General features: G+C 37.1%; 1 protein-coding gene across 17 annotated transcripts in view; it reads left to right on the top strand.

The window, feature by feature from the left end:
• The window catches only part of ptprfa (protein tyrosine phosphatase receptor type Fa), a 596,272-nt gene that overhangs the window by 366,624 nt on the left and 203,363 nt on the right, over window positions 1-26,285 (top strand). For all 17 annotated transcript variants that reach the window (XM_039734603.1, XM_039734602.1, XM_039734608.1 and 14 more), the window contains 2 exons: window positions 7,937-8,082; window positions 9,819-9,960. In XM_039734603.1, coding sequence (XP_039590537.1) covers window positions 7,937-8,082; window positions 9,819-9,960 — 288 coding nt within the window. The remainder of the gene's footprint in view (window positions 1-7,936; window positions 8,083-9,818; window positions 9,961-26,285) is intronic.

Genomic DNA, 26,285 nt, shown 5'->3' on the forward strand with positions numbered 1-26,285 from the left:
GCTGTCCTATGCCTTTTTGACGTGAAGTCTTCCTGTCCTTAATAAAGATGTCATATTACAGTGCAGGGATGATATGTCAAATCCTAAAAAAATGTAATGTTGATTCAGAAATACTGCAATGCAGAATAATGATTAAACAATCAAATTAAAATACTGGGCAAAAATCTATCACCATTTATCAATTAGCCATGTTTGCTATACTACTCTCAACCTTTCTTCTGCCAAAGCAGTGCATGGCAACTATTATTTTGAAATGTTTTCTGAATGTGTGTAATTAATGTGTTAAAATTAGGTTGCTGTATAGATATGTGTGTTGCTGGGTGTCTTCGTAGAGTTTTAGGGGGTAATTTGGGTAAAAAAGAACAACCATCTTCACATTCCTGCTGTTGGCTACATTATTGAACATAGAAACTATAATAATTCCATTCACATTTAAATATTATGGCACACAGTATATAACATAATTGGCAACGATGGGCCAGAACTCAGTGTGGACTTACCAGAGTCAGTACTCTCCCAAAAAAAGAACCAGGCAATCGGAGAGAGTAAAGTTACGGTGGACATAACCACACTTAGAATGCAAGTAAAAGGTACATTCTTCTCATATAGCTAAAAGAGTAACAAACTCTGGTGTTGGCAAGCTATCCATGGCTTAGTGCCCTCTTCTGTTTTATAGTATGTATTCCTGATCTCAAGACAGCAAGAGGTTAGGCATGGAATTTTTTTCCAGTTGTACTGTATTTGCATCCTTGCATATCCATACTTTGTATAATTATAGAGTTTTAGATTTTTTCAAAATCGACTCTTTTTGCTGTGTGTCTCAGCAATCAATCTATGATTCTCTATGGAATCATTTGTTTGAGTTTCGTGGTGCAGAGCTTTGACATTCAGTTAAGTCAGATATATAATTCAATAAGTAGTTACAACAAAAAAATGGAGAATCGTATTTGTAGCAGGGGTACTGTATGTTTCCATGTTCTTGCCAGATGTGTATGGGACCTTTTTTACCCCGGTACTCCAGATTTCAACTTCACCCTCATGATGTTCAGCTCAGGTTGATTGACGTTTTGAAGTCTATATCTGTATAGTATGTGTTAATGTGGACATGAATGTAAGTGAGCGCAGCCTATGACAGATTACCCCTTAGTCCAGGATAGGGTTGACTTGAAATTGGCAACTTTTGTAAGGCAAATGTGAATACATTTGAGAAAGTTTGGGCTCAGCAGTAACAATCTGCTTTTTGAAGTGACCTCAATTATGTGATATAATGCCTTTTAGAGATAACTTGGAATAGCTTTCTAGTGGGTGTGAAAGGTCTGGTCCCAGCTAAGGCATGATCAGTGCAGGGATCCATAGACTCCTTGTCCATAAGGACTTTACATGTTAATGAAAGGTGCAAAGAAGAACAGAGAATACTCTCTTAAAGTTGGCTTTTGGAAAATAAGTAAGATTTAACATTGGAGCCTGTATAGCTTGGGGGCTAAACCATCAAATGACAATGTCGGATTGTGCCATATGACACATTCTCACGCTTTAAACATGCCGCTAGCTGTTTCAGACCCATATTGTATGCGGTTCAACTTAGTTGGAAGAGATTGCTCACAGGTGAGCAGACCTGTTTATCTGTAACATAATTAGTGATTTAAACTAAGTGCTGAGTGAAGCGCTCCAGAGTCTGACAAAAGGTACCAGCACTGATGTTTGATTCACCTTTTTAAAAAGAGAGTATGCACATACATACATGCTCTTTAGTTGATTAGTTTTATGCCTTCAGGCCGCTATTTCTGAATTAAGTTGTCAATTATTGATGGCTTTGGGTTCAGAGCCAGGCAAATACACCTTTTTGTCAAGCCATGGCATTGTGTATACACATTATACTAAAGTATAATGATTAAAAAACTGTTCAGTTACTATATTTCTTTTGTAATTTATCTGCATAAATATATAAATGTAGTCATTTAGTAAATGTGTACTGGTTGTTTTTCAGCATTTGAGCATGTTCCACTTGATTGTGTCAGAGCCACACTTGATATTGTCAATTCTCAAGTCTTGTACTTCAGTTGGATATCTGATCTGCAAATGAACAGTTTCATTGCACCAAATTTCGTTTTATTTACTATCTTTTTTTGCATGTATTTATTATCCATAGATTCTCTATAGTTTGACTTGTATAATGGGAATTTTGTTACTGTTTTCTTTGTTCATGTCTATCTGCCCTGTCACCTTTTTGGACTGCTTGACTACTGAGGCTTTGCACTGTTATTGGACTTACTGAGCCACAGTTGTGCAAAGAAACCGAAGTCTAGCCTACTTAAGAATGAGCCTAAGGGATAAACCGCTGTTTATTTAGTCTGCAACATGACAAAAACTTAATGATCAATTAAAGGAGTCTTGACATTAGTAGTTAAATATGTTTTTTTTGGCTTCCATTTTTGTCTGTGACCAAACTTCCAAGAAGTGGAGTGCTTCATTTACAGAAAACGACTATAGGCATGGTCAAGTATATGTTACTTGGTCTAGAGAAACCTCAAGAGCAAAACGGCATTAAAATAAAAGTGTGTGAAACAGAAAAGCCAGAAAAAGCAATTTACAATGAAAAAAGAGTTACTTAATTATTTTGTATAAAGAAGTATTACCTTCTTAAATAGGTTATTTAATTCAACAAGGAGTAATATAACCATACAAGTATATATAAAAGGATCATTTAAGCATGCTCATTACATGTATACATAGACATGTACTGTATAACTGTAGAATTTATTTGTCCAATTTCTCATCCTACTTTTGTGACTTCTGCTGTAAGTCCTGTGTTGTTCTGTGTTGCAGCCTTCTTTCCATGGATGGCAGGACATGCTGTTATGGCTAGTGTTCCATTACAGATGAGATATATATTCTGCACCCATTTTCTTGGATTTGAGCACTAGGCAGGTCCAATAAACCCCCAGATTAGGTCACTAGTCCGTCTCAAGGTATAATGCACCTGCACATGTTCAGCTAATATAAAGTCACCAGTTACTCTTTGCTCATCGTGCAATGAAGAAACAATGACAAGAAGAGAAGATTACCTACAGCTAACATCTGAACCTGTTAACTGCTGTACTGCTACCCTTCCCTGATTTATTTAAAGTAAATATAAAATAACAAAGAAGCAGCCAATCATATTAATCTGATTATTGCCATTCCCTGCATATTTCAAATTACTGTACATTTTTGGATGGCAAAAGCCTGAACATTGTTGTCATTTCAAGATGCATTTTGTCTTCTCCGACACTTTTCCTAATTGGCAGCAACATCATTTCACTTTGACAGTTTAGTGTCATTCTAATAGGGCTGCTGTAATGTGGATATTTGGTGGCATATACAGTAGTAATAAGTGTTTAGTTTAATAATACTAAAAAAGCCGACATACGTTTTTCCGATGATCTTTTTAATGTCAGTCAAGCTGGCAGCTGAGTGGAAATGTCATGAAAATGTCACCTCAATCATTTTAGTTTCAGGTCATCAAGCTGTGGAAAGATCTGTGTACAGCATTGGGTAAATTTCACACCTCATTTTCTGTGCCTGTGTAGCTGTTAAGAAGCGAGGTGGAGTATTTCACTGATCTGGCTCTGGCTGTGATATTTAGCCCTCTGGGCTGTTTCTAATCAATGCTCACTGCTCGGAGGTAAGGATGCAGTGGTTTCTTTGGGGGTTGAGGATATTGTCCAGCATATCTATAGAAACAGTATTGTCAGCATTTAGAAGAAGAGGCAAAAGTTGTCGAGAGGCAAAGTGCTTACAGTGTCTCAGTTCAGATGTGGTGAATGTACAGAAGGAGCTGTAGAAAGTTTCTGTATTTCATATTTTTCACATGGAAACGTGAGACAGATTCTCACTCATTATGTATTTTCATGTCTGCTTATTTACAAACTTCTTGTTTGTAAGTAATCCAATTTAAATACTTTTGCCTAAAATGTACTAACACAGACCCAGTATATGATACTTTGCCAGCTGAAGTTGTTTATGTACATAGCTTGTTATGATGGGGAGCCCCTGTGTAGGGATCTTCAAGGGGTTATGGCTATTTATGTGTGTGGAATGCAGAGAAGTCTGGGCCACAGGACGCATTAGATGGAATCCCAGAGACCGCTCTGAAGGTTTCCTGACCGCAGATGCATCCCCAAAAATAACCTCAAAATGGAGTATAGAACTGCCACATTCCCCAAGACCCCTTCAGCCTGGAATTTAAAGGCAGGTACTGTGGCTACGGTGATGGTACTGTGAGAGAAAGTACAGGAGGTGAGCAGAAGAACTCTTGTATTTGTTTTGTATTTTGTGCTAGGCGCGTGTAGGAGCCTTTAAACTGATTGTAGTTAACGCGTTCCTCTTCACTATCCCTCTGTTATGTAATTTTTTTGGAATAATAAATCATTATTTTTGATAGACCTTGTTTTAAGCCATTCTTCTTCAAGATTAGGGACAAAGAAATACTGCATAAAAATGATGCAGCTATAATGCCTATTTTAAATATACAAATTTCATCTGTTTTTGAACATCTCTTACCCTGGTAGCCTGACTAATTTGAAAAACACAGCATTACATTCCTTTTTTAATGAAACACATGTTTACAACGCCTAGTGTTCAGCAGGGATGGGTTACAGTTTTTGTGATAGATGTAAATTCATTTACTCTTAGGTCCAAAGTCCATCAAATAAAGTGACTACAGAGCAGTCATGTATTTGTCTTGAGAGCTTCTAAAGTAAAATTACCATATATACGCACATTTAAGTTCTCCCATGGATAAGTCAGGGCTTGATTTTCGAAGTCGAATGCGGAAAACTCACGCTATTGGTCCAAGTGATCATGATATGCTAACGTCCACCTTAGATAGATAGATAGACACTTTAGAGAGTAACCATGGAGCACACTGCCTTTTTTTATATGTATTGTGCCTACGTGACCACACGGTAATACCCAAACTATTCCGAAGCGACGTTTGCACTGTTTAGTGTTTTTTGTATCTTACGTCCGCATACACCTTTATCGTAAGAGCATCCCTTATCTATAATGGAGTGTTCGATCAGAACAAAATATGAAGCTGGTTTTAAATTAAACATTGTTGAAGTAGGGGAAGAAATTGATAACTGCGCTACTGCAACAAAATTCTATGTATCTGAGAAACTGATGCGAGATTGGAGGAAGCAGGAAGATGTAAAAAAAATAAATAAATTAAGTGTCGTATTTTTGAATGGGTGTCCAAGTCGGGGTTTAATTTTATGATAGATTTTTCGGGTTTCAAGACCTGGCTTATATGCGAATATATACGGTAAATGTGAGTGGAGAAAGGGGTGTGACCTTTTATCACTAATAAATGTAATGGTAAACTTTAAAGAAACAATTCAAAAAAGGATCTTTTAGACATTGCACTACTCATGGAACTCCCTTTTGCTCAGAGATAACATGCTTATTTCTGTGAACTAAACTTCATTTTTACTGCACTTTATGTTTTAAAGCTGTAGATGTGCTTTAATTTTGATTATTTGCTTGGAAATGGAGGAGGCCACTTTTTATTAGGTATATTTTGGTCTTGATTGGTAAGTTCTCACACATTTAATTGCAATTTTCTGATAACTATTTTTATTTTAATTAGGCAATGTTCCCTTCAATTTTTTACTGTGTTTCACACTGTTCTCTGATGTTGAATGTTGATTTTTTGGCATTACTTGCCATTAAAGAGGTCCATGTGGATTGTTTTTCCTGTTGTTCCCCTTACAAGATAGTATAGCAGGAAGACTTTTCCAAAATGTCTGATAAATGAGCATTTATAATTCACGTTTCATACGCTACTTTTGTCTTCCCAAAGCTTTATACAATATTTTGAACACTGGTGGCCACCATGTAGATTTTATAAAATAATATGTTTAGTTGGCCATACCAGGAAATGAATGATTTCAGGCTAAGCAAAAAGACTGTGTTGTTGGGAAATGTCCTACAACTCAGATGCTGACTCTGGGCATAAGCAGTAAGTACATTTAGTATTAAAGAAAGCAGTTTGTGTTTGTGAGACTTGCCTGGGCTTGTGTGCCAAGGGCTTGTACACAAAGATTTGGATAATTTGTGGTTTTGCAGTTTCAGGTGAACACAGGTCACAGTCAGGGCGTTCACTGCATAGGTATAAATTGTTTGTTGTGTGAAGAAGAATGTCCCTACCCCTTTCTGTACCCTTAGTGACCCCTGTTTTTGTTCTTTGGTCTCCTGGAGGCATAACTGGATGGGTTAGTTACCAAACTGTACAGATTGCCCCAACAGTTAGTTGAAGTAATTAGCCATATCCTATGAACATCCTCTTCAGAGCTAGGTGATAACTATGCTGTAATATTTAGAAAAGCAATCTTATACAAAATAAAGAAGAGAATTAAATTTTTTTTAGATACAATCAAATGTCCTCTTGTTAGGCTTCTTGCTTAAATTCTGTACCTGTGCGTCATATCTACATTTTGGATATATTGGGTGTAAAAGAGTAAGCTATAATTTTCTTTTTGGACATGCACCACAAGAAAAAATAGATCAGTAAAAAAAAAAAAAAGAACAATCGAACATGATCACTTGTAAGACTCTCCTCAAAGCTCATCTTCCAGATGAGCAGATTTCTAATTGCATGTTTGAATCAAGGCCAGTTCTTCAGTGTCTAATGGAATAATGAGTATAATGTGGCTACGGTCTCTCAAACCTCAGTGGGAAAATTGCTTCAATGGAGGCCTGTTTATACAACATGAGGAGCACAATTAGTGTCTGTGTAATATTATTTTTATGAAGCCAACTTATTGAAAGGTATAGCGCCAAATTAACAAAACAAAAGCTACCTCAAACGCACTTTATAATGACACTGGACTTGGGAGTTAAATCCCTGTCTGGGCTTTGCCGTCTGAAGTGATTTAGGCTGCAATAGTGTTGGCTGTAGTTATGCAACATGTGCACTTGTTTCTGTGCCCTGAACTGTAAGCCTTATTAACCCCTCTGCTGTTTCTTTTCACTGCTAGAGAGACTGACTCAGGGTTTTTTTCCTACACTGTTTAGTGCTACGTACATAAATTTGCCCTTGCGATATGCTGCTGGTTTGACCACTGGAATATACTAAATCGGTTATTTCTTAGTGAATTTGTCCTGTATTTGCTCATGACTTCCTATTGAAAATATATGAATGTATCTTTCCCATGTTCGGTATGTTTTCATTTATAGGATTCTTTAATTCATAAATCAAGTGAAGGCACAGCATGTCCTTCAAGCCATCTAGTGTCTTAGTATAGTAGTTAAATTATCACAATTCCTCTTCCAGTAATAAAGTCAGTGTAGCCACTTCAATATCCTGACCATGCAAAATAAAGTGCATTCTGTTTATCACCATTAATGCATTTAACAATAATTTCAGTTGTGATTTTTCATTCTGGTTCCCATAGTAAATGTGTCCAAGTCTCTTGAACCACCTGGATTAGAGATGGTGCATGGCCTAATCTTTGCACATCTGTACAGCTCCTTATTTATAGCAGGCTAGTGGTTGCAATTGCACAGAGGCCTCTGATAATTTGCAGTGTGTGAAGTGGTAAAATAGCCTGGGAGATGTTCTCTTTGAATCTAGTTCCCACCAAAACCTTAATAAAGGTGACTATGAAGTTGGTGATACATGGGCTATGCAGTTTGTCTTCATTAATTAAAAAAAAAAGTTTACCAATTATTTTTATGTTTAATTTGACTTTTTATTGTGAAGTTGCCTGTTAGTAAAGCATTGCCAAATTACTGCAGCGGTAGCTTCCAAAGTTCCTTTCTAGATTTGACTCATTACCTTTTTTTTTAAAACTATTTCTTGACCCTGAGTGATGTAAGCACTGCCTATTCTTTTAATCAGCTAGTCATGTTACTCTCATACTAACCCATAGGTTCCCTTGTCGTCTTCTTCTAGGCTTGCCAAACTTTATAAAAACCCCAGAGGACCAAATTGGAATTTCAGGTGGGGTGGCATCTTTTGTATGCCAGGCTGCAGGAGAGCCAAAACCCAGAATCACGTGGATGAAAAAAGGAAAGAAAGTGAGCTCTCAACGTTTTGAGGTAGGTAGAACTGTACTTTTACAGTTGCATCATCTGTTTTCTCTTCTTGATGTTCACCATCATACAACTTATACATTTAAAAAATATTTTTCTTGTTTGTTTTGTTGCATTTTTCTTTTTAGTCATCAAATAATGTGTTTTTAATTTATTTCACATATCCTTAAATAAGTTGCTGTGACAATCTGTGATGTAAGCAGAACATTCTGAGGCCATGAGGCCAATTCACTGCAACTCAGGTTGCTTCCCCAGGCGTTTGCAGCATAGAACACCACGCTGGCTACCATGGACTAGTAGAACATTTATAGCAGCTTTCTGCACACATCAAAATACCTGCGTCTCTCTCCTTAGCAAGTATAGTCTGCTCTGGACCCTTTTGTACATGGCTACTGTGTTGTCAGAGCAGTCCAGTTAGTTGTTTATGTGATCCCCCAGGTACTTGTAGCTCTGCACCATTTCCATGTCCTTCTCTTGAGTGGCTCCTTGGCACCCCGGAAGTAAACCACCAGCTCTTTTGTTTTGCTGATGTTGAGTTGCAGTTTGTTATCCCTCTACCACAAACTTCCTGTACTCTGACTCGTCTCCATTATTAATGCTGCCTGTGATGGATCAGTCATCTGAAAACTTCTGTCAATGGCAGGCTCTGTTATTGAGCTGGACATGTGTCGTGTAGAGTGTGAACAGGAAGGGAGACAGGACAGTTCCCTGAGGTGCTCCAGCGTTACACACCACCATATCTGACATGCAGTCCTTCAGCCTCACAAACCGCTGTGTGTTGGTCAGGTAGTCATTGACCCAGGAGATTGTGGGAGACATTAAAATTCAAAGCTTTGAGCTTTTTCCCCAGTCGATAAGGTAGAATGGTGTTAAAAGCACTGGTGGTCAAGAACATTATCCAGACTGTGATACTAGCTTTAGCCAAGTGGGAGTAAGTTCTGTGGAGCATGTACTGTAGATAAGAGCATCCTCCACACCTGTATGTGTCTGATAGGTAAACTGCAGAGGATCCACATGTTCTGAAACCAGGGTCACAGCTGTTTTAGGACCAGTCTCTCAAAGGTCTTCATGATGTATGAAGTAAGAACAACTGGTCTGAAGTCCTTGGGATCACTACATTTTTTTATTCTTATTCCAGTATTGTTGATGTCTTTGACTTTAAATGGAGGAAAGAGGCAACTGTGCGCATCTTACCATTTTGTTATATTAAAGGAGCTTAATTGCCTCAGAAGTGAGATGAGCACTGAAGTCCCCTATTCATGGTGGGATTGTTTACAGTGGTGGAGGCAGAGGACAGCATTATTCTGCCTTTCCTTTCTCCATAGTTCATGGACTATGCTGATCGATATAGACACTGTCAAAAAAAAATGCAGCCAAGAGCTTAATGATACCAATGACTGTTTAAATATGAAATTTTATTACTTGCATGTGAGAAAATGGGCAGAAACATTTATCTGTACCGATCAATGTTTAAAAGTACTACTCCACATTGTATAGTACAGTAGCTGTACAATTCCTGAGTTATCATGCTTTCATACTTGTAATTGAACCCAGAAATGCCCGTTAGAATTCTAAGCTATTAATAGATAAATAGATAGATAGATACTTTATTAAATAAACTGTATCTTTAAGCGTATTGAATGATTTCAAACAACAATGTCCATTGGAAAAATGTTTTGGAAGTCAATTTTATTATGAAATCTTATGAAGGGTTATGATGTAGCTTTACTCACCCTCAACAGGTCATCGAGTTTGATGATGGATCAGGGTCTGTCTTAAGAATCCAGCCACTTCGGACTCATAGGGATGAGGCAATATACGAATGTACAGCCACAAACAGCATTGGGGAAATCAATACCAGTGCCAAATTAACAGTCCTAGAAGGTAAGGTGGAGATTTTTTTTTCCCCCCTAAATGTCAATGTACACCTAGCTATCAAGACTAAGTCTATATGTGAAGATTTATTGTATTTTTCAGCTCTATAACAAACCCTGTTTGTTAACCTGCAAGTTAACGTAGTTAACAAATGAGACAATTAGCCTTTTAGTGCCTTAATGCAATTCAGCCGATATTTCTGTAGTGTCTTTCTCAGCAGACTAACTCAGCATTTTCTAAAGATTTTCAGATTCAAATATCCATTCATTATTGAACCCACATAATCCCATTCAAACCGTTGCTCATGTTGCCTTTTTAGCAGAGCAAGTAAGAGTGCAGCATAGATTTTCAAAAAAACAATCGTAAGATATGAATTACCATGTGATGTACTGCATACATGAATATGTGTAGTTTAGTCCCACATTGACTGGGATCAAAAATTTCCACACTCCGAATACTCTTTACCTCTGTGGTTGACACCACTGAAGAAACCACGTTTGTACTTGAGTGTGCACTGTGGTGGACTGGTGTTCCATGCTGATATAGTCATGTTTTACATCTGCTGCTCTACACCGAGTCTATAGATTCCTTGACTCTGTAAGCTTTTTAAAGTAGTAAACACAACAATGAGTGAAAAAAGAAATATTGGCAGATGTTATGTCTTGACAGTGTAGTTTTATGAGTGTAACTTGGCTTAGCACGCGTTCATAACATCAGTCTAAAATTTAAAAAAATAAATTAAAAAAACTTAATGATGATAAAGGGGCTTTCCTTTTGCCAAGAGTGATAGCTACTGTTTGTTACGTTTTTCTCAGGCATGATTGTAGCTTTGAGCAATCGAACGTCATACTTGGCCTGTTACCTGAGTGCCAACTTCCCTTTCACCTTGTGTGATGCAAGCTATAGCATGTCCGTCGATGGGAGAGAGTGCCAATTAATGGTTTATGAGAAACAGAGAAAAATGAGACATATTACCTCACCAGTCTTTGTCTTTGAGCCTGTGGTCAGTTAATTGTAGCAAATACTGAGATAGTCAGCCAGAAAGAGAGAGTCATTTAAATCAGTGGTTTAATAGGAAAGGGTGGATATGCTAACATACAATGATGAGTAGAGTCTTACTGTATGAGCAAGAAAGGTTTTTTTTTTTAATGTATACTGTATATATTTTTTTTCTGCCAAATGGTTTAGATCAACAGCATATAGCTGAGGTGTTACAGGCATCAAAATTCAATTACGTTTGATTATTTATTTTACTTTTAAACAACCTGCTAGCTTGTAATGCTTGTTTATTTTGGGACATTGAATTGGTACACTTTTTTCTTAAAACACAATGGTTTGAATTGGAGACTCCCTGTGATGAGAGCTTTGCGACTATTGTGAATGGTACCCATGACACATTTCACCTTCTTTAAAAGTGCTTTGAGCTCCCTCTGAATCTAATGTCTTTGTTGCTGAGATGTGTTTTTTATAGTTGCACAAAGATGGCAGGATAATTACACTGTGCATGTTGTCGTCTCTCTCTAAACTTGGAAGATTAATTTCTGGGGTTGCTGAATCATGGCCTCAGACTGAATTGCTCCTGTACTATATTATTCTGTTTGCATCATCAATCGTGTGTCTCCCTAGCTACAGTTTTGAAAGTAGTTGATCTGGTCAGTAGACAAGAGTAGCCATGAGCTGCATGTCAGATGATAAAAAAACACATTCTCCTAAAATTGATCTTCACCAAGCACAGAATTTAATTCATCATGGTGGCAACTTGCTAGATATTGCAGGGTTCTTTGTTTGTGTCATGTCTTCATTCTCCTGCAATTATCAAATGTAGACTGATAATTTATATACCTGGCTTTAAGGTACTCATTTTTTTTGTTAAGATACAAACTTTTTAATTAAATTACTTTACTTAAAATTAGACTTCCCTGTATCACTGAATCCCTGAATGTTGTCATTCTTTATCCTTCTTTATAAGATTAAGTCACTAAGTTCTATGTTCATTTAGAAAATTACCCAAAGTCCACAAACACAACAGTGTTTTCTTACAGAAGTGTTTATTTTAAAAGTCACTAACAAACTCATGCATCCTCTAGTCTGTTTTTAACCATCTACCACTTTCCAGCTTAAGCAACCAAAACAAATTTATTATTAGAGACACAAGCCTCCTAAACTTCTAAAAGATGCAATATCCACTGAGCAGATGAAAACATGAATGAGCCGTGCGGTATCTAAGCACAACACATACATGATGTTTAAGGCACCGCACTGATCGTGTCTTTTCTTTAAGCACAGACACAGATGCTGCAGTGGAACTTGAATCCTAAACTTGGAATCATCTTTATTTTCAGTAAAAGTTGTCCTTAGCATTTATAGTACCATGAAGATTGCCCAGGTTGGTTTTGGGCATCCAGTTTGGCTAATTAATTATGTTTTTCGGCTGATGATTCTTGCTTACTTGCATCACATTGGAGTGTTTTTTTGTAAGTTCTCTTCCAAAAGTCACCTGTGATAAAACATTAAAAGCCTGTCACATTTATTATTATTATTATTATCATCATCATCATCATCACCTGCTGGTCTTTTTTTATGGCAGCCAGGTGGCACAGTAAGTAGCACTGCTGTCTTACAGCTCCACAAGCACAGGACTGATTCATGGCCCAGTCACTGTACAGTTCTCACATTTTCCTGCGTCCCCTTGTAGAAAATGTTTGAGTTTGCACCACATCTCAAAGGCATGCGTGTTCAATTAACTACCAATTCTGATTTAGCCCTGTGTGAATAAGTTTGCCACTTGAAATTAGTTCTGAATCAGTGTGACTGCATTTTAAGTGTTTCATAAGATTAACCAGTTGATTTGCTTCCCAAGATACATTCCAAGGTGAAGTTGATTAAAAAAAAAAAAAGTATAGACGATTAATGAATAAATAATTTTTAGTTTCACTTTACTCATAATCTGTAAGGTATCCCCTTTAGGGCTGATTTCTTGCACCACTCCCCTGTGAACTTAAACTGGATAAGTTGTTTAGAAAATGGATGATAATTTCCGTGATGCTTTGCATATGACAATTTGTGTGATATTCTGAGTCATCATACAATAAAGACACTATATGAAAAACATGTTGTAACACTTCCTTATTTGCAGACATACTCATGATAGTTTCCTATCATTGTAATTGCCCATGAACGTTTATATATTAAGCAAGGTGTGTCACATTTTCTGTATTGTTTTTAATAATTGAGTATACATTTTTATACCTATCATTGCTCAATTAATTGTACCTAATGTCACCACAGCCAATTTTAATCCCAGTGTTCCACATTGCCTAAGGTGCTGTGGTAGATTCTCTCTTTTTTTTTTATCCATTTTGAGTCTGTCTTGAAAGAATTTTCAATAGCTCTTTGTTCCACCAGCCTGCCAAATGTTCTCAAAGCCCTCTGTTTGTGAGCCCCTGAATTGTCCCCAAAAGGTTTCCTTGCTCTTCATTCTCGTGTGTTTTACTGGCCCTTCATTATGTTGGTCTGCGTCCCCCTATTACTCTGTTACACGGAAGTAGTAGAAAGAACTCATTCTAGGATAATGCCTCGAAGGCTTTTCTTGGCTGCCAGAAAGGTTTGCAAAGATTGGCTTTATTGAGGATTTCAGTGTCCATTGCAACATCTAAACAGATAAAGAAGCAGCTCAGTAGCTGCAGGCCAATGTGTGTCTTTGAAAAGAGACTGCTCGGATGCGCGAGTCTGCATATGACAAGCAGGGAAGTAATAGCAGCTACTGGTCCTGGAGCGTCTTCTACTTGGCCTGTCCCCAAAGCGAATGAACAACATGAGGCAATAATTCATGTGGTGAAATAAAAACATCAAAGGCCTATGCATGTGTAAAGAATAAATATATTATCAGATAAGAGACACCACATTCATTTTAGAAGCTGATGATTCAGCCTTTGTGATAGAAAGTGAAGATGCTATGTTAATGATTGGCATTTTTTGGTGTCCCTCTTGATGTTTTCTTGACATATTCCGGTTCAGCTAAATATCATTACAACGTCAAATGGTATTTGGCTAGCATGTTAAAAATTGCTGTGTGCTTGGTTGAATACATTGTATGCTTTGACAGGCAGAAAACTGCAATACCTTTTGTGAGAGATCTAAAAAAATGTGTGTATTGAGGAGGCTAAATTATCAAAAATAAATGTTTATTCTATTACAACGCAATCAAGCTTTGTTCCTTTTTCTTACTCGTATACTGTATGTGGCTTTGTTCTAATAGCTTTGTGGTAAGACTTATTTTCAAAGCTTAAATTTGCAAGTGTTGCTATTGTTTTAATAATGATTAGAGCTTTTGTCTTTGCATTGCATACATATACAAAAAAGTTAAGTAAAAATGAATTTATTTACATATGTTTACATATTGTACTGGTTATAATGTTACTATACAGTAGCAGGCAAAATGTCCTCATTTGAAACTGGGTGGAAACAGCTTTACTAGGGGGCAGCGGTTACATCCTACTGTTGGTGATTGTCTGTGTAGAATTTTAATGTTCTTCCTGTGTCTGAATGGGTGTTCCTGCCACATGCCTAAAAATGTACAGGTTAGGTTACTTGGTGACTTTGAATTGCCTCTCTGATGTACTGGCACCCCATACAGGGCTTGCTGCTGCCTAGCTATTAGTGCTGCTAGTATAGGCTCAGGCTCCCCATGACTTTCAAATTCCATCCATCCATTCATTATCCAACCCGCTATATCCTAACTACCGGTACATGGTCATGGGGGTCTGCTGGAGCCAATCCCAGGCAATACAGGGCGCGAAGCAGGAAACAAACTCCGGCCAGGGCGCCAGCCCACTCCAGGGCGCACACACCCACACACCAAGGACAATTTAGAATCGCTAATGCAAGTAACCTGCATTTCTTTGGACTGTGGGAGGAAACTGAAGCACCTGGAGGAAACCCATACAGACACGGGGAGAACATGCAAACTCCACACTGGGAGGACCCAGGAAGCGAACCTGAGTCTCCTAACTGCAAGGCAGCAGCACCACCACTGCGCTACCGTGCCGCCCAACTTTCAAATTGATTAAGCAAATTTAGGAATGTTAATTACAGATTTTTATTTCATCTGCTGAGAATACTAAAGTTTCTCTTATAAGAACACAATGTTCTTTCAAAGCTGAACACAAAACAAGAGAGTTTATGGTGAACAGTGTTCATTTTTTTAAATTGTGTATTTTGCAGGAGAGTTTTACTTACTGTAAGTACATAAATAAAGACAGTAATTAACTGTGTGGACACAGAGTGCTTTCCTTCTCCTTTCAGGAGCTATATTTTGAATACATTCAACAAAGTATATGGTAAAATATCTAAATAAAGAAACTGATAAAATTGTTCATGTCCATCTTTTAATAATGTCATCAGTATGCATAACAAATAACAAAGCAGTTGTCTCAGTTTTATCAAATGAAATGTTAGACATAAAACCATGGACACAATACTAATGCTAACTGGATGGTCAGTGATCACAATTTATTTAAAATGAAACAGTACACAATAGCTGGTACCAACATTTTCACTTGCCATTACTGCTGAAATGCTTGAAGCTTAAAACACAACTCATGGAAAATAAGTGTTCAGATTTTAAGTAATCTTGATTTGTGTCAGTGAATAAATCTACTTTAAGGATTTCATATTTCTTTAATTTCCTAATGTTAGTTTTCTATGATAATTACAACTCAAAGCAATCTGAGACACAACCTGTGTCATAATGGTATGGTGTTAGTATGGGCCAAGTGACACTTCTCTTGTACATATGTTGCATACTCTTAAACATCTACTAAAACTAAACTATTTTTTATGTGTTACTTACCCAATGTAGTTTGTAGTGGTTGCTGAGAAAACTGTTTTTATGTAGAATGAGGGAACACAGTTTATGAAATGATGGAATGTAATGGTGACCCGTTCTTAGGGTTACCATACTTGCAGAGCCAAAAAATAGCCATATAATAGCAAGTTCTTCCTTTGAATTTCTCTTGGAGAAACCCCTATAATACCGGGTTTTCCCTTGGTGCTTTTCTCTATGTCAAACCAGGGGGTTGAGTGGTGACCCCCATTGGAGTTTCTGTCTGTTTAAGAACGGGGGGAGTGGTCATTGTCCCACTTCTCTCTATGTAAAGGAATAATTATAATATTCAAGGCATACTGTATGCACTGATCTATGACCTCATTGTTGTGGGTTAATGTGACATTTGTTAACAATTACACAGTAGGCATAAAAGGACATGAAATAAAGAAGAGTAAACTTGGTTGGGAATAAGTCGCAGTGTGAAAAATCCAGGCAAACTCACAACTTTGTAAAATCTGCCTGATCACCTGGATAAATACCTTAAAAGTGAACATTTCTGGGAAACACACATAATCTTATGGTAGTCATACTCATTCTGTTCAGTGGCAAACAATGTGAAAAATGTACACAGAAAAAATAAACATTTCTCATATAACTCGTTTCGCATAATCAACATTTCCGTTTTTCATTTGTACACTCAAAAGTTACCAAATGCATTCATCTTTTGCTGTAATATTATTAGTACTTACTTCCATAAAAACTCAGTGTACAAGATAAACAGGACAGACACATAATTCCCATAATACTGTGCATATTAATTAGGATCCACCTCTCCCCCTCATTCACTGGTCAATAGTCCTGTCTTCAATAGAAATGTATAGTATTATGGGAATGTGTCTTTCATGTTTTTCTTGTACACTGAGTTTTTCAAAAGTATTAATAATAGTTCAGCAATAAATGTATGAATTTTGCACATTTTGAGGATATCTAAAAAAACAAAGTTTCATATTTCAGTACAGTTGGATATGTTTTATAAGATCTCAGTTTTCAATTGCTGTACATTTGTGGGAACAAGAACTCAAAATGATCTATATTTTATCCTACATATCAGCAGATCTGGTTTGATAGTGATGCTGCAACTATTTGATAATGACCATTATTAAAATGCAAAGGAGTGCTTTTCATATGTGTCATAGAATGATCCATGAGTCATTTTTGGCTTCGTGAGCCAACGCAGCCTTTTAATTGAACGTCATCTTGGTTTATTTCTTATAATATTAGAGCTCTTTTTCACTTTGGAAACTTTCAATTTCGTGTTTATTTTTTCCCCTGCAGTTTTTCTCATTTGCAATCACTTATAAGAGAGGAAGTTGTAATTTTTATTTTTTGGTAAGACGTTGAACTTGCGAAAAGGTCAATGTGCTAATAAAATAAGCTAGGCCGAGTTGTGCCAGCAAAGATGTGACCGTTTCTCCTGGAACAAAACAAAAAAGCCTTTTGTCCTCTGACAGCAGATAAGCTGAGTAATATTTGGTTCATATCTAGTATTTCTTGTCCTTTTCAATTACTGTTTCAAAGTGTATATTTCTTTTTTAACAAACTCGTTTGCTTGGTTGTTCAGAGCTACAGTTGCATACAAATTTATAGTACTGTATGTTAAGTGAGTTTTCACTGTTGAAAAATAATTGTTTTGGGGTGTCGAAGTTACCTAACATGGAGTTTATTCTAGTAGGAGTGTTGTACTTGTGTTAACTGATGTAATAGAAACACTGGCTACATTTCAACACATTGGCAATATTAAAATAGTATACTGTATTTAAAATCCTCTTGTATATACGGTAATTGAAATCTGCTCGGTTATTCATATACTGAGTTAGTTATTAGACAATCAGCATTTTTTTTAACTTGTGTTGATTAAGCTTAAGTACCATGTTTGGAATAATACTGTATATGGAGTAGAAGGAAGAATGGGTTTTGTTTAATCCAAATTTAATTAATCTTAGCCAGCTATACCTTGGAATGGCAAGTTATTTCCCATTACATTATTCTCTGCTGTGGACGCCTGTGGTCCCTTGGGAACAAGTATGCCAGGTTTAGTAGTTGCTGTTACATGGCTGATGATTGGTAACAGGGGCAGGTTTGCCTGCCTCTTCCAAGGGTAATACCATGCTTACCCAGTACAGTTACATCTCCCACACTCCAACCAGAAGAATCACTGACCGTGACTTGACCCCAGAGGACAGAACACTGAATGCACAGTAGTACAACAGGATAAGACATTCTGGAGCAGGTTATTTCTCTTATTATATATTGTGGATTTTATTTCTCTTATTATATATTGTGGATTTTATTTGCTCACAGTTTTGTTTATCTGGAAAAACATATTCTTACTTGTTTCCAAAAGGTATGTGCTGCAAAAGAGTTTGAACCTCTCATGGAGACTGATTTTGTATCCCAACATGGTCACAGTGTATGGAGCATGCACTTGAGTCAAAATGAGATTTCTTCTGATTTTTAGGTGTTTTTTCCCCCTTTAATTGCCATATATCACTTCTTGTATTAGGAATTTGTCATTTTTCATATACCCCAGCTTACTCTCCAGAGACAGAGAGTTTTTTTTTTTTTTGAGGTCAGAGCGCAGGGTCAGCTATTTATACAGCGTCCTGGAGGAGCAGTTACAGGTTAAGGGCCTTGCTCAAGGGCCCACTGGAGTAGCAGCATTCCTTCTGTAACTACCGGTATTCGAACCAGCTATTTTTAACTTACCAGCCCAGATCCTTTCAGTTCTTCTTATACATCCTAAAGATATATGCATTAAGTTAATCAATGACCGCTGTTTATGTCAGGGTAAGTGTGTGTGTGCCCTGTGATGGACTGGCACCCAGTCCATTGTTGGTACTCACCTTCCATTCAGTGCTTCTGGTACAGATTTAATTATCCTGCAGCTTTGCACAGAAATTAACGTATCATTGTTGTTATATGTTGGTCTGGGCTTTACCGTGTCATTTGATTTGTTTTTTTATTGGTATAATAATGTCATCTGACCTATAGGGTATTGTTTGTTTATTATGAGCTGCACTTTGATTCCAATCACTGTTTTAAAGTAATTGTGTATTTGCGTGTGTTTTTCCAGTTGTGACTTATTGATGTGTAACTTCTGTTTTTCCAGTGAACTGTAATGACACCTTTTTACTGCAACAATAAAATCTCTTTCTGTTCACCAAGTTCCTGTTTTAGAAATGACACTTTCCTTATTTTTTCCAGAAAGGTCTCTGTCTGATTTCTTTGCACTGGGAACTCGTCCATGTCATGAGTTTGATTTCTCACACCAACTGCTGGCAGAGTTCCAGTTCCAGTGTCTGCTCTGTTTGAAACAGTCTGAATTATAAGCATTTAACACTTCCAGACAGCCTCTGCAGGGACCAGACCCTGTGAAAGACAGGCACTGTGCTGCAAATGCTCATCTGATACTGAACTGATGCTATGGGTTTTATTATTTGGTTGTGTTTTTGGTTTTTTGCTCACTGGCTTTGCACATTAAACTCGAGACTGATCAGGCTATTAATGAAGAAACTTGGCAGGTGAATCACATCCCGGTACATTAGTATTAAAAGCAGGACAGATTCTTAATTTTTAACTGTCAGTACTTTGCTTTATACTATTAAGCGCAATGCAATATGCATCTGAAATGCCTGCAGATTTTGCTCTACTGAGTGGAAAAATTGGCATTTTCAGTTTACATGCGGTAGCTGGCAGCTGCCAAGACTGGCCAAATGAAGTGTTGCACAATGTGTTTTTGCAAGAAATAAATGGGCTTGTTTTGTTGATCTGCTTATCCATTTCTATAAAAGAGATGAGCTGTGATCTTGGGATTTCCACATAATGCACTTAATGATTTTGGAAACATGGAAAAACTTAAATACAAAACATTCCTACCAACTGCAAACAAGAGACATGATAAAGGAAGATGTGTTGGAATTTTTATTTAATTTTTTTTTTTTTTTTTTTGCTGTCTGAGTTCAGTTAATTGCTATGCATTTAGATAATTACATTCAGATGCTACCTATTAAAGCAGTCCCCTGATTAGGATACAGAACAAAAAGATCGCCTTTGATTGCCGTCACCTTCACTGGAGCGCTTTGCTCTTTGCAGTAGACTATTTCTGCAAAAGGTAGAAGAACTGTGAAATCTTGTTGATAATGAATGACTACATCATTTTAATTTGAATGATATGATTCATTTAACAGACCCATTTGCAGTTTTATAGAGGAAGGGGTTTATGAATGTCAGCTTATCGACTACAAACAAGAGTTTGCACTGCAGCTGTGGTGAGGTGATTACTATAGCAGCAGATAACTTTGCTCATATTTTACGGAAAGGTTTGATAATTTGGCATCAGCATGGAAAACAGCATATTTGCCATACTATTTGCATTTTTCTCTTTGTTTTGCCTGTCAGAGAAAGAGTATTCAAAACTTACTAGGAGACTGCTAACACTAGACGACAAGCCAGGGCCTGTACAAATGCCATAGTGTGAGGAAATGCAAAACAGGTTTCCGTGCAAAACTCCTGAGCTGGTCATAACATCAACATAATAATAAACGGTGACTGGATCTGTCTTGGCTTGATGCAGCCCACAAGCGATTGCCTTATCTGTATGCAGAAAAAAAGACAGTTGGGTTGGGGGATGAGGTTGATAGTTGACAGGTTTTAATAGAAATTATTTGGTGCTTTAATGCTCACAGCTTAGCCATTTGAGTATTGTAGGCAGCAAATCAAAAATAGATTAAATATCCAATACAAGACATTGTTTTCGTCAGATCAAAAAAAAAGGGCTGGCCATCTGAATAGCTAATGTGTAGTACAATGAAAATAACCTGCTATGCAATTTTAATGTCAGCTGAGCTTCAGAGTTTTGAATTTTCAAGTTGCTGGATCAGAAAAGGCAGACATTAGAATTATAGAATTAGTACAATAGTCCAATGTGGTATTGAGGCATCAGTTGTTTTTGGTCTGGTGAGTGTTTCATATTTAAGGAATAAGGATTGATGATCACAGAACTTTAGCATCATACTGAATTGAGCTGTGAAAGCAATTTACTGTTCATGGACAAACAAATATCTGGTAACAACCTGTCACTGTGATTTACTCTTGGGTATTCTGTAGGGGTGCCTTTTATTGTACTAAAGTAAAATGAGCTTATCTGTGAACTACATGTATTCATTATTGAATCCAGATGGGGTGGTGTTTTTGATGCTAGAATGAAGTTGGTGTTTTTTATTGTGAATTATGTTAGCTCATTATGTGAATAAGAATATTGCTTATTAAAACACATATGCTCAGAGAGACATACATGGACCTCGTATCATTACCATCAGGATTTAGTCTTCATTCTACAGATATTCCATTTATCTAGTCATAATAGGAAATTAAATACAAACAGATTACTGAAAATCCTGATATAATCACCCACCCTCAAGACACTGTGAGACAAGTAAAGTTAATAAAAATGTACACACACTAGCATTAAATTCTGATGTATTCTTGGATAATAAAATTTGTCTTTAATAACTGCTTAACTTTATTGAGTAATGGTCAGCAGTATAGGTACGCTATTTGCAACTCTCATCATCCAATCAATTTTGCATCCAGGCCCTCAATGACTTATTAACACATATAATTAAAATAATGATTTGATAATTTGATCTGTTTAAAGTACCTTCATACCTGCTGATGATGTGATTTTTTTTTTTTCCTTGGTTCTTGAGCAGTAAACAGTTTCTTTATGTTCTGCACTTCCACAACCATGAAGTACCAGATTAAAGAGTGGGCTCTTGTTGACAATACAGTACTGCAATTACCAACTTTCTAAAGACTTACTCAGACTATAGGAGGAGTTTCTGTTAACATGTTTTCCCTTTTCTTTATTTTTTTCCTCGTCGTCAAACAAGCTTAACTCTTTAATCAGTGTTGCTTTGACACATTATAATTTTTCATTCCCTACACTATTCTCTCTCTAATCCTGCTTTCATGTTTGGTTTCACTTTTGCAGTTTATGTTTAAAAAAAACTGTCTAGAGTTGAATTAGAAATGTATAATTCAGCAGCACTCATCAAAATCAAAAACATTACTAAAAACTGAATAAATGTGCATTGAGATCCAATTTGCTAAAATTTATAACCCCATCATAAACGTATGCAAAAGCAAAGACTATTTTAAATCTCAGTGCATTACCAAACCATTTATCAGTTATTTGAGCTGACTTCATCAGTGGGAGGCCAGTACCTGTGCTAACAGCTTTGGACACACTCATTCACACTGAGCTAATTTAGAGTCACTAGCATGTCTTTGGGATTTAGGGGAAAAAATTAATGGACCTGGGATAAAAATCCACACAGGCATAAAGACAACATGAAGTGGCATCATAAGTAGTGCCCTCATTGAAATTTGAACACAGTCTTTCTGACATGTAACCATTTCCCTTTTTTTGTTTATGGCAGAGTCTATATCATTTGTCTACATTTGATATAGTAAAGAATTTAAGTCCTGCTGTTGTTCTATGGTCAGGGAGAAGGCCTACACTCTTCAGTTTCCCATTTTCCGATCGTTTACTGTCTGAATAAAAGCTGCTGCAGCTAGGATGACATTTACAAATAATCACTCAAAATCATGTAAACAAAACTCCAGAGCTGAATTTTTCAACATTTTTATATGAGCTTTGGGAATGTGTTAAAATATTCTCTTGGAATTTGCCACGGATTTTGTTGTCTGACGTTCATTTTGTGGTGGCAGCCTCTGCAGCACTGATGACAGAGTAGTGTGTTTGCTTGCGTATGTGCAGCCTGCATCCATAACTTAGAATAATTGTTGCTGACATTTTAAGGATGTCACAACATTATATTTAGGTGTTTTGATAACAAGATGCAATTCTCCAGTGTTTACTTGCCTGCTTAGTGTATAAGGAGTCTGGTGTGTCACATCACAGTACTGTATGGGGCTGCATAAATTTAGGCCAACAGCATAATCAGCAAAAGGATCAGTTTAGTTCCTTCAGTTTGAAACACTGCTTCTATATGCACAGTCATAGTAATTTGCAAATCACTACTCAGTTATAATTTAAACAAAATAAACAATATGAAAACAAACACATAACGAGGTATTTAATAAGATACAACTGCACATATGTATATCTGAAAACCGAAATTAATGTTGCACTCAGCTTTTAGAAACAGCTTAAGCCAATGTCACAGCATTTGACTTCTAGTTGTGGGGTATGACGGGCTTACCAACTGCAGTTGCTGATCTTATCCCAATTTAAACAGCTGAAAATCACTGGACATATGTCACATTTACTGATGAGTGCTGACCTTCTAACACAGCTGTGCTTGCCCCTTTTTCTTACAGCCAGTAGCATGCTGCTTGGCAGAGTCGGCACTCTACGGAGGGTTAACAGCTACTACGAGTTCAGCCACAGTCTCTGCACTTCTTTTTGTCTTCCCCTTCTGTCGTAGAATGTAAAACACAAAACATTAGACATCATTACTTATTCTTAATTTCTGTGTTATATACATTGCTGTCAATGTGTGAAATTAGGCATTATGTGGAATGCTTAGGAAATCTGTAGAATGCCAAAAATAGGATGTCAAGGTATAAAATTATTAAAATTTCCAGCATTTCATAGGCATTGTATGCAATGCCGAAAGGTAAACCGGCAAGTCATTCTGTGTAATGCCTAGGTATTATTTACAGTGCCTAGGGAAAGTATCCTTATATATAATTTGATGCTATCTATATGTATGGTGTTCGCGTGAATACCCCGTATGTATGGTGTTCATGTCAATACCTCGACCCAATACAAGTTAGAACTACGCAATGGTACTCTGCCTCTGTAGTTAGAACATAACGTGGCAGACGCAGTATTGCATGATTGGCTAAGAATGTTTGAATGCTTCAGTGACGCCGCTGGACGACCGAGTATAGTAAGTCGGTGTTGGTTTGAGCAGATAACAGTACACAGAATGTACTTTCCAGGACTAACATCATCAACTCACTTAAACCCTTCAACAGTTCCGGAACCGTAAGTAATTTAGAACATATCGCCATTTTCTTGGTACGTTGAAATCCATCTTTGGGCAGTTTGGTTTTGGCATCCGTCCTTCTGACATCTATTGGCAAACTGGGTAATGATGGCTGAGTATTAACAATGGTCATTGTTTAAATCTTAGCCGATCTCAGATATTAAATGACCACGCCAACATAATTATTACTCCGACTCTGATTAGAGTTATAAAATACGGTTTGTTTTGAAAATTTGTTTGCCGGAAAAAATCAAATGAGATGCGCCGAAGAGCTGAGTTCAAGTCTCGCAGCCCCGTTTAAACAGGATGCTCTTCATTACATCACCCAAAAGGGTCTATTTTAAGCACAAATGAGTGCCATGATAACAAAATCATTTCAAGGACTTAAAAAAACAAATAATTCTTTGCAGAGAAAGTATGGATTTCACAAACGTAGAATTTGTAGCCCGATTCGATCGGGCTCCCAGTCGCTAGTAGCATGTTAAAGTAACACAGACATTGTATGCGTTGCCTAACAACATCACACATTCTATAGACAGTGTCTGCTTTTCACACATTGCATGTAACATATACATTGCACTTCTGGGTGAGCATTCATTGGTTGTCAGCTCTGATGCACACAGAGCCCACCCCTACAACTAAAGACAAAATTAAACCTGTTCAATTTTATTAGAGCGAGACACAGACTAGTTGGATTGAGGTGCTGGATGTGTCACATTACGTGACTTGCATCACGAGAGTTCACTGCCAACATCCACTGACTTGTTTTATAAATGAAGGCTATGACTGAAAATTGCTAGAAATGTTGCATAATGTAACATAGCCTGTAGTCATGGACAACTGCACAGCAATATTTCAAAGAGTATACTGTCCTTCAAGTTGCTGTTCTGGTTTGCCTAGCATCTAAAACATAATAATAATAAATAATTAATTATTTGCATTTATATAGCGCTTTTCTTACTACTCAAAGCGCTCAGCAATTGCAGGTTAAGGGCCTTGCTCAAGGGCCCAACAGAGCAGAGTCCCTATTGGCATTTACAGGATTCGAACCGGCAACCTTCCGATTGTCAGTGCAGATCCCTAACCTCAGAGCCACCACTACACTGATAACGTGAAGGTTCACAGAAAGTTTAAAATTCTGTCAAATTTCTACAACAATTTTGTTGTCTAGTAGCACATTGTGTAGCATAGCACTGAGGAATGTAAAATAGGAGGAATCAGGGATACTGAGGTATACACTGTATGAGTTTTTACAGTATTACTATCATATAGCTTTGTCATTATTTGTGTTGTATCTTTGTTCCACTAGTTTTAAACCCATTGCCATTTGTTTTGTGTTTCTTCTTGCACTTTCTTATTCTTCATATCTTTTTCAGCGTGCAGTCACTAGTGCTGTTTCATTATAGATCTAGCCTGCCGGGTTTGAGCTGCTGGTAATTATCTATATGGAGTTTGCATCATCTCCCTGTATCCAAATGTGTTTTCCCCTCACATTCCAAACGATATACAGATTAGATAAGTTGGAGACTTTAAATTGTGCCAGGTGTGTGCACAAGCAGGCCCTGCTGTTGATTGACTGACTCCTTGTTCAGGACTGTTTCCTCCATTGCACCCTTTGCTGCCCAGATAGATTCCAGCCCCACTGTGACTCTGAACTGGTTAAGTGGGTTTCATAATGCTATGTTTTTTCTTCAGTACTGTAAACATTCCTGATTTTGAGTGGTTTATTTCTAACTCATCCAGGTTGATGATGCTAGCCTGTTTAAGAGGTACTTAAATTTTAATATCAACAGAATGGCTCAAAAATATGAGTTTTTATTTTATGCAGGAGGGTGGCACGAAATCTGTAGTGAACTTGACAAACAGAGCTACTATTTCTAATCTAAAACAGGGAACCACAAAAATGGCTAGGAGATTTCCATTACAAGTGAAGCTTTAAAAGGATGAACTGATGTTGTTGGCTGTATAACCACACATGTACTTGTTTTACTGTGTAAAAAATGAGACTTTAATGGCTTGAAAGATATAAACGGGTGTTGAGGTTACATCCAGTGCCCTGTGTTGACAAGCTGGATGTCTGAGATATATACTGTATTTTAATGGATGAGCAGTTTTAGCTCATTTGTTTGGCAGGCCTTGCACTTATTAAACAATGATGAAAGTTTTCCTGTCACTGTTGTGACCTTTAACTTAAGTTAAATCAATCTACTTAATGGACCAGCATTTGGCCTTGATATAAATTAAAATGACATTGGCAGTGTTGGGTGTATTTTACTACTGGGGCTACTCTAAGGAACCAGAGAATAATGACTTTGAGTATACTGCCCATCTGTCCTTTCCAGCCACTAAGAGTCACTCATGGAAAACCACTGGGTTCAGTGAGTCGAACTTATGACATCTGTCTTAAATGAATATACAGTTAATTCTGG

Source organism: Polypterus senegalus, chromosome 14 (assembly GCF_016835505.1).
Source record: "Polypterus senegalus isolate Bchr_013 chromosome 14, ASM1683550v1, whole genome shotgun sequence".
Classification (NCBI taxonomy): domain Eukaryota; kingdom Metazoa; phylum Chordata; class Cladistia; order Polypteriformes; family Polypteridae; genus Polypterus; species Polypterus senegalus.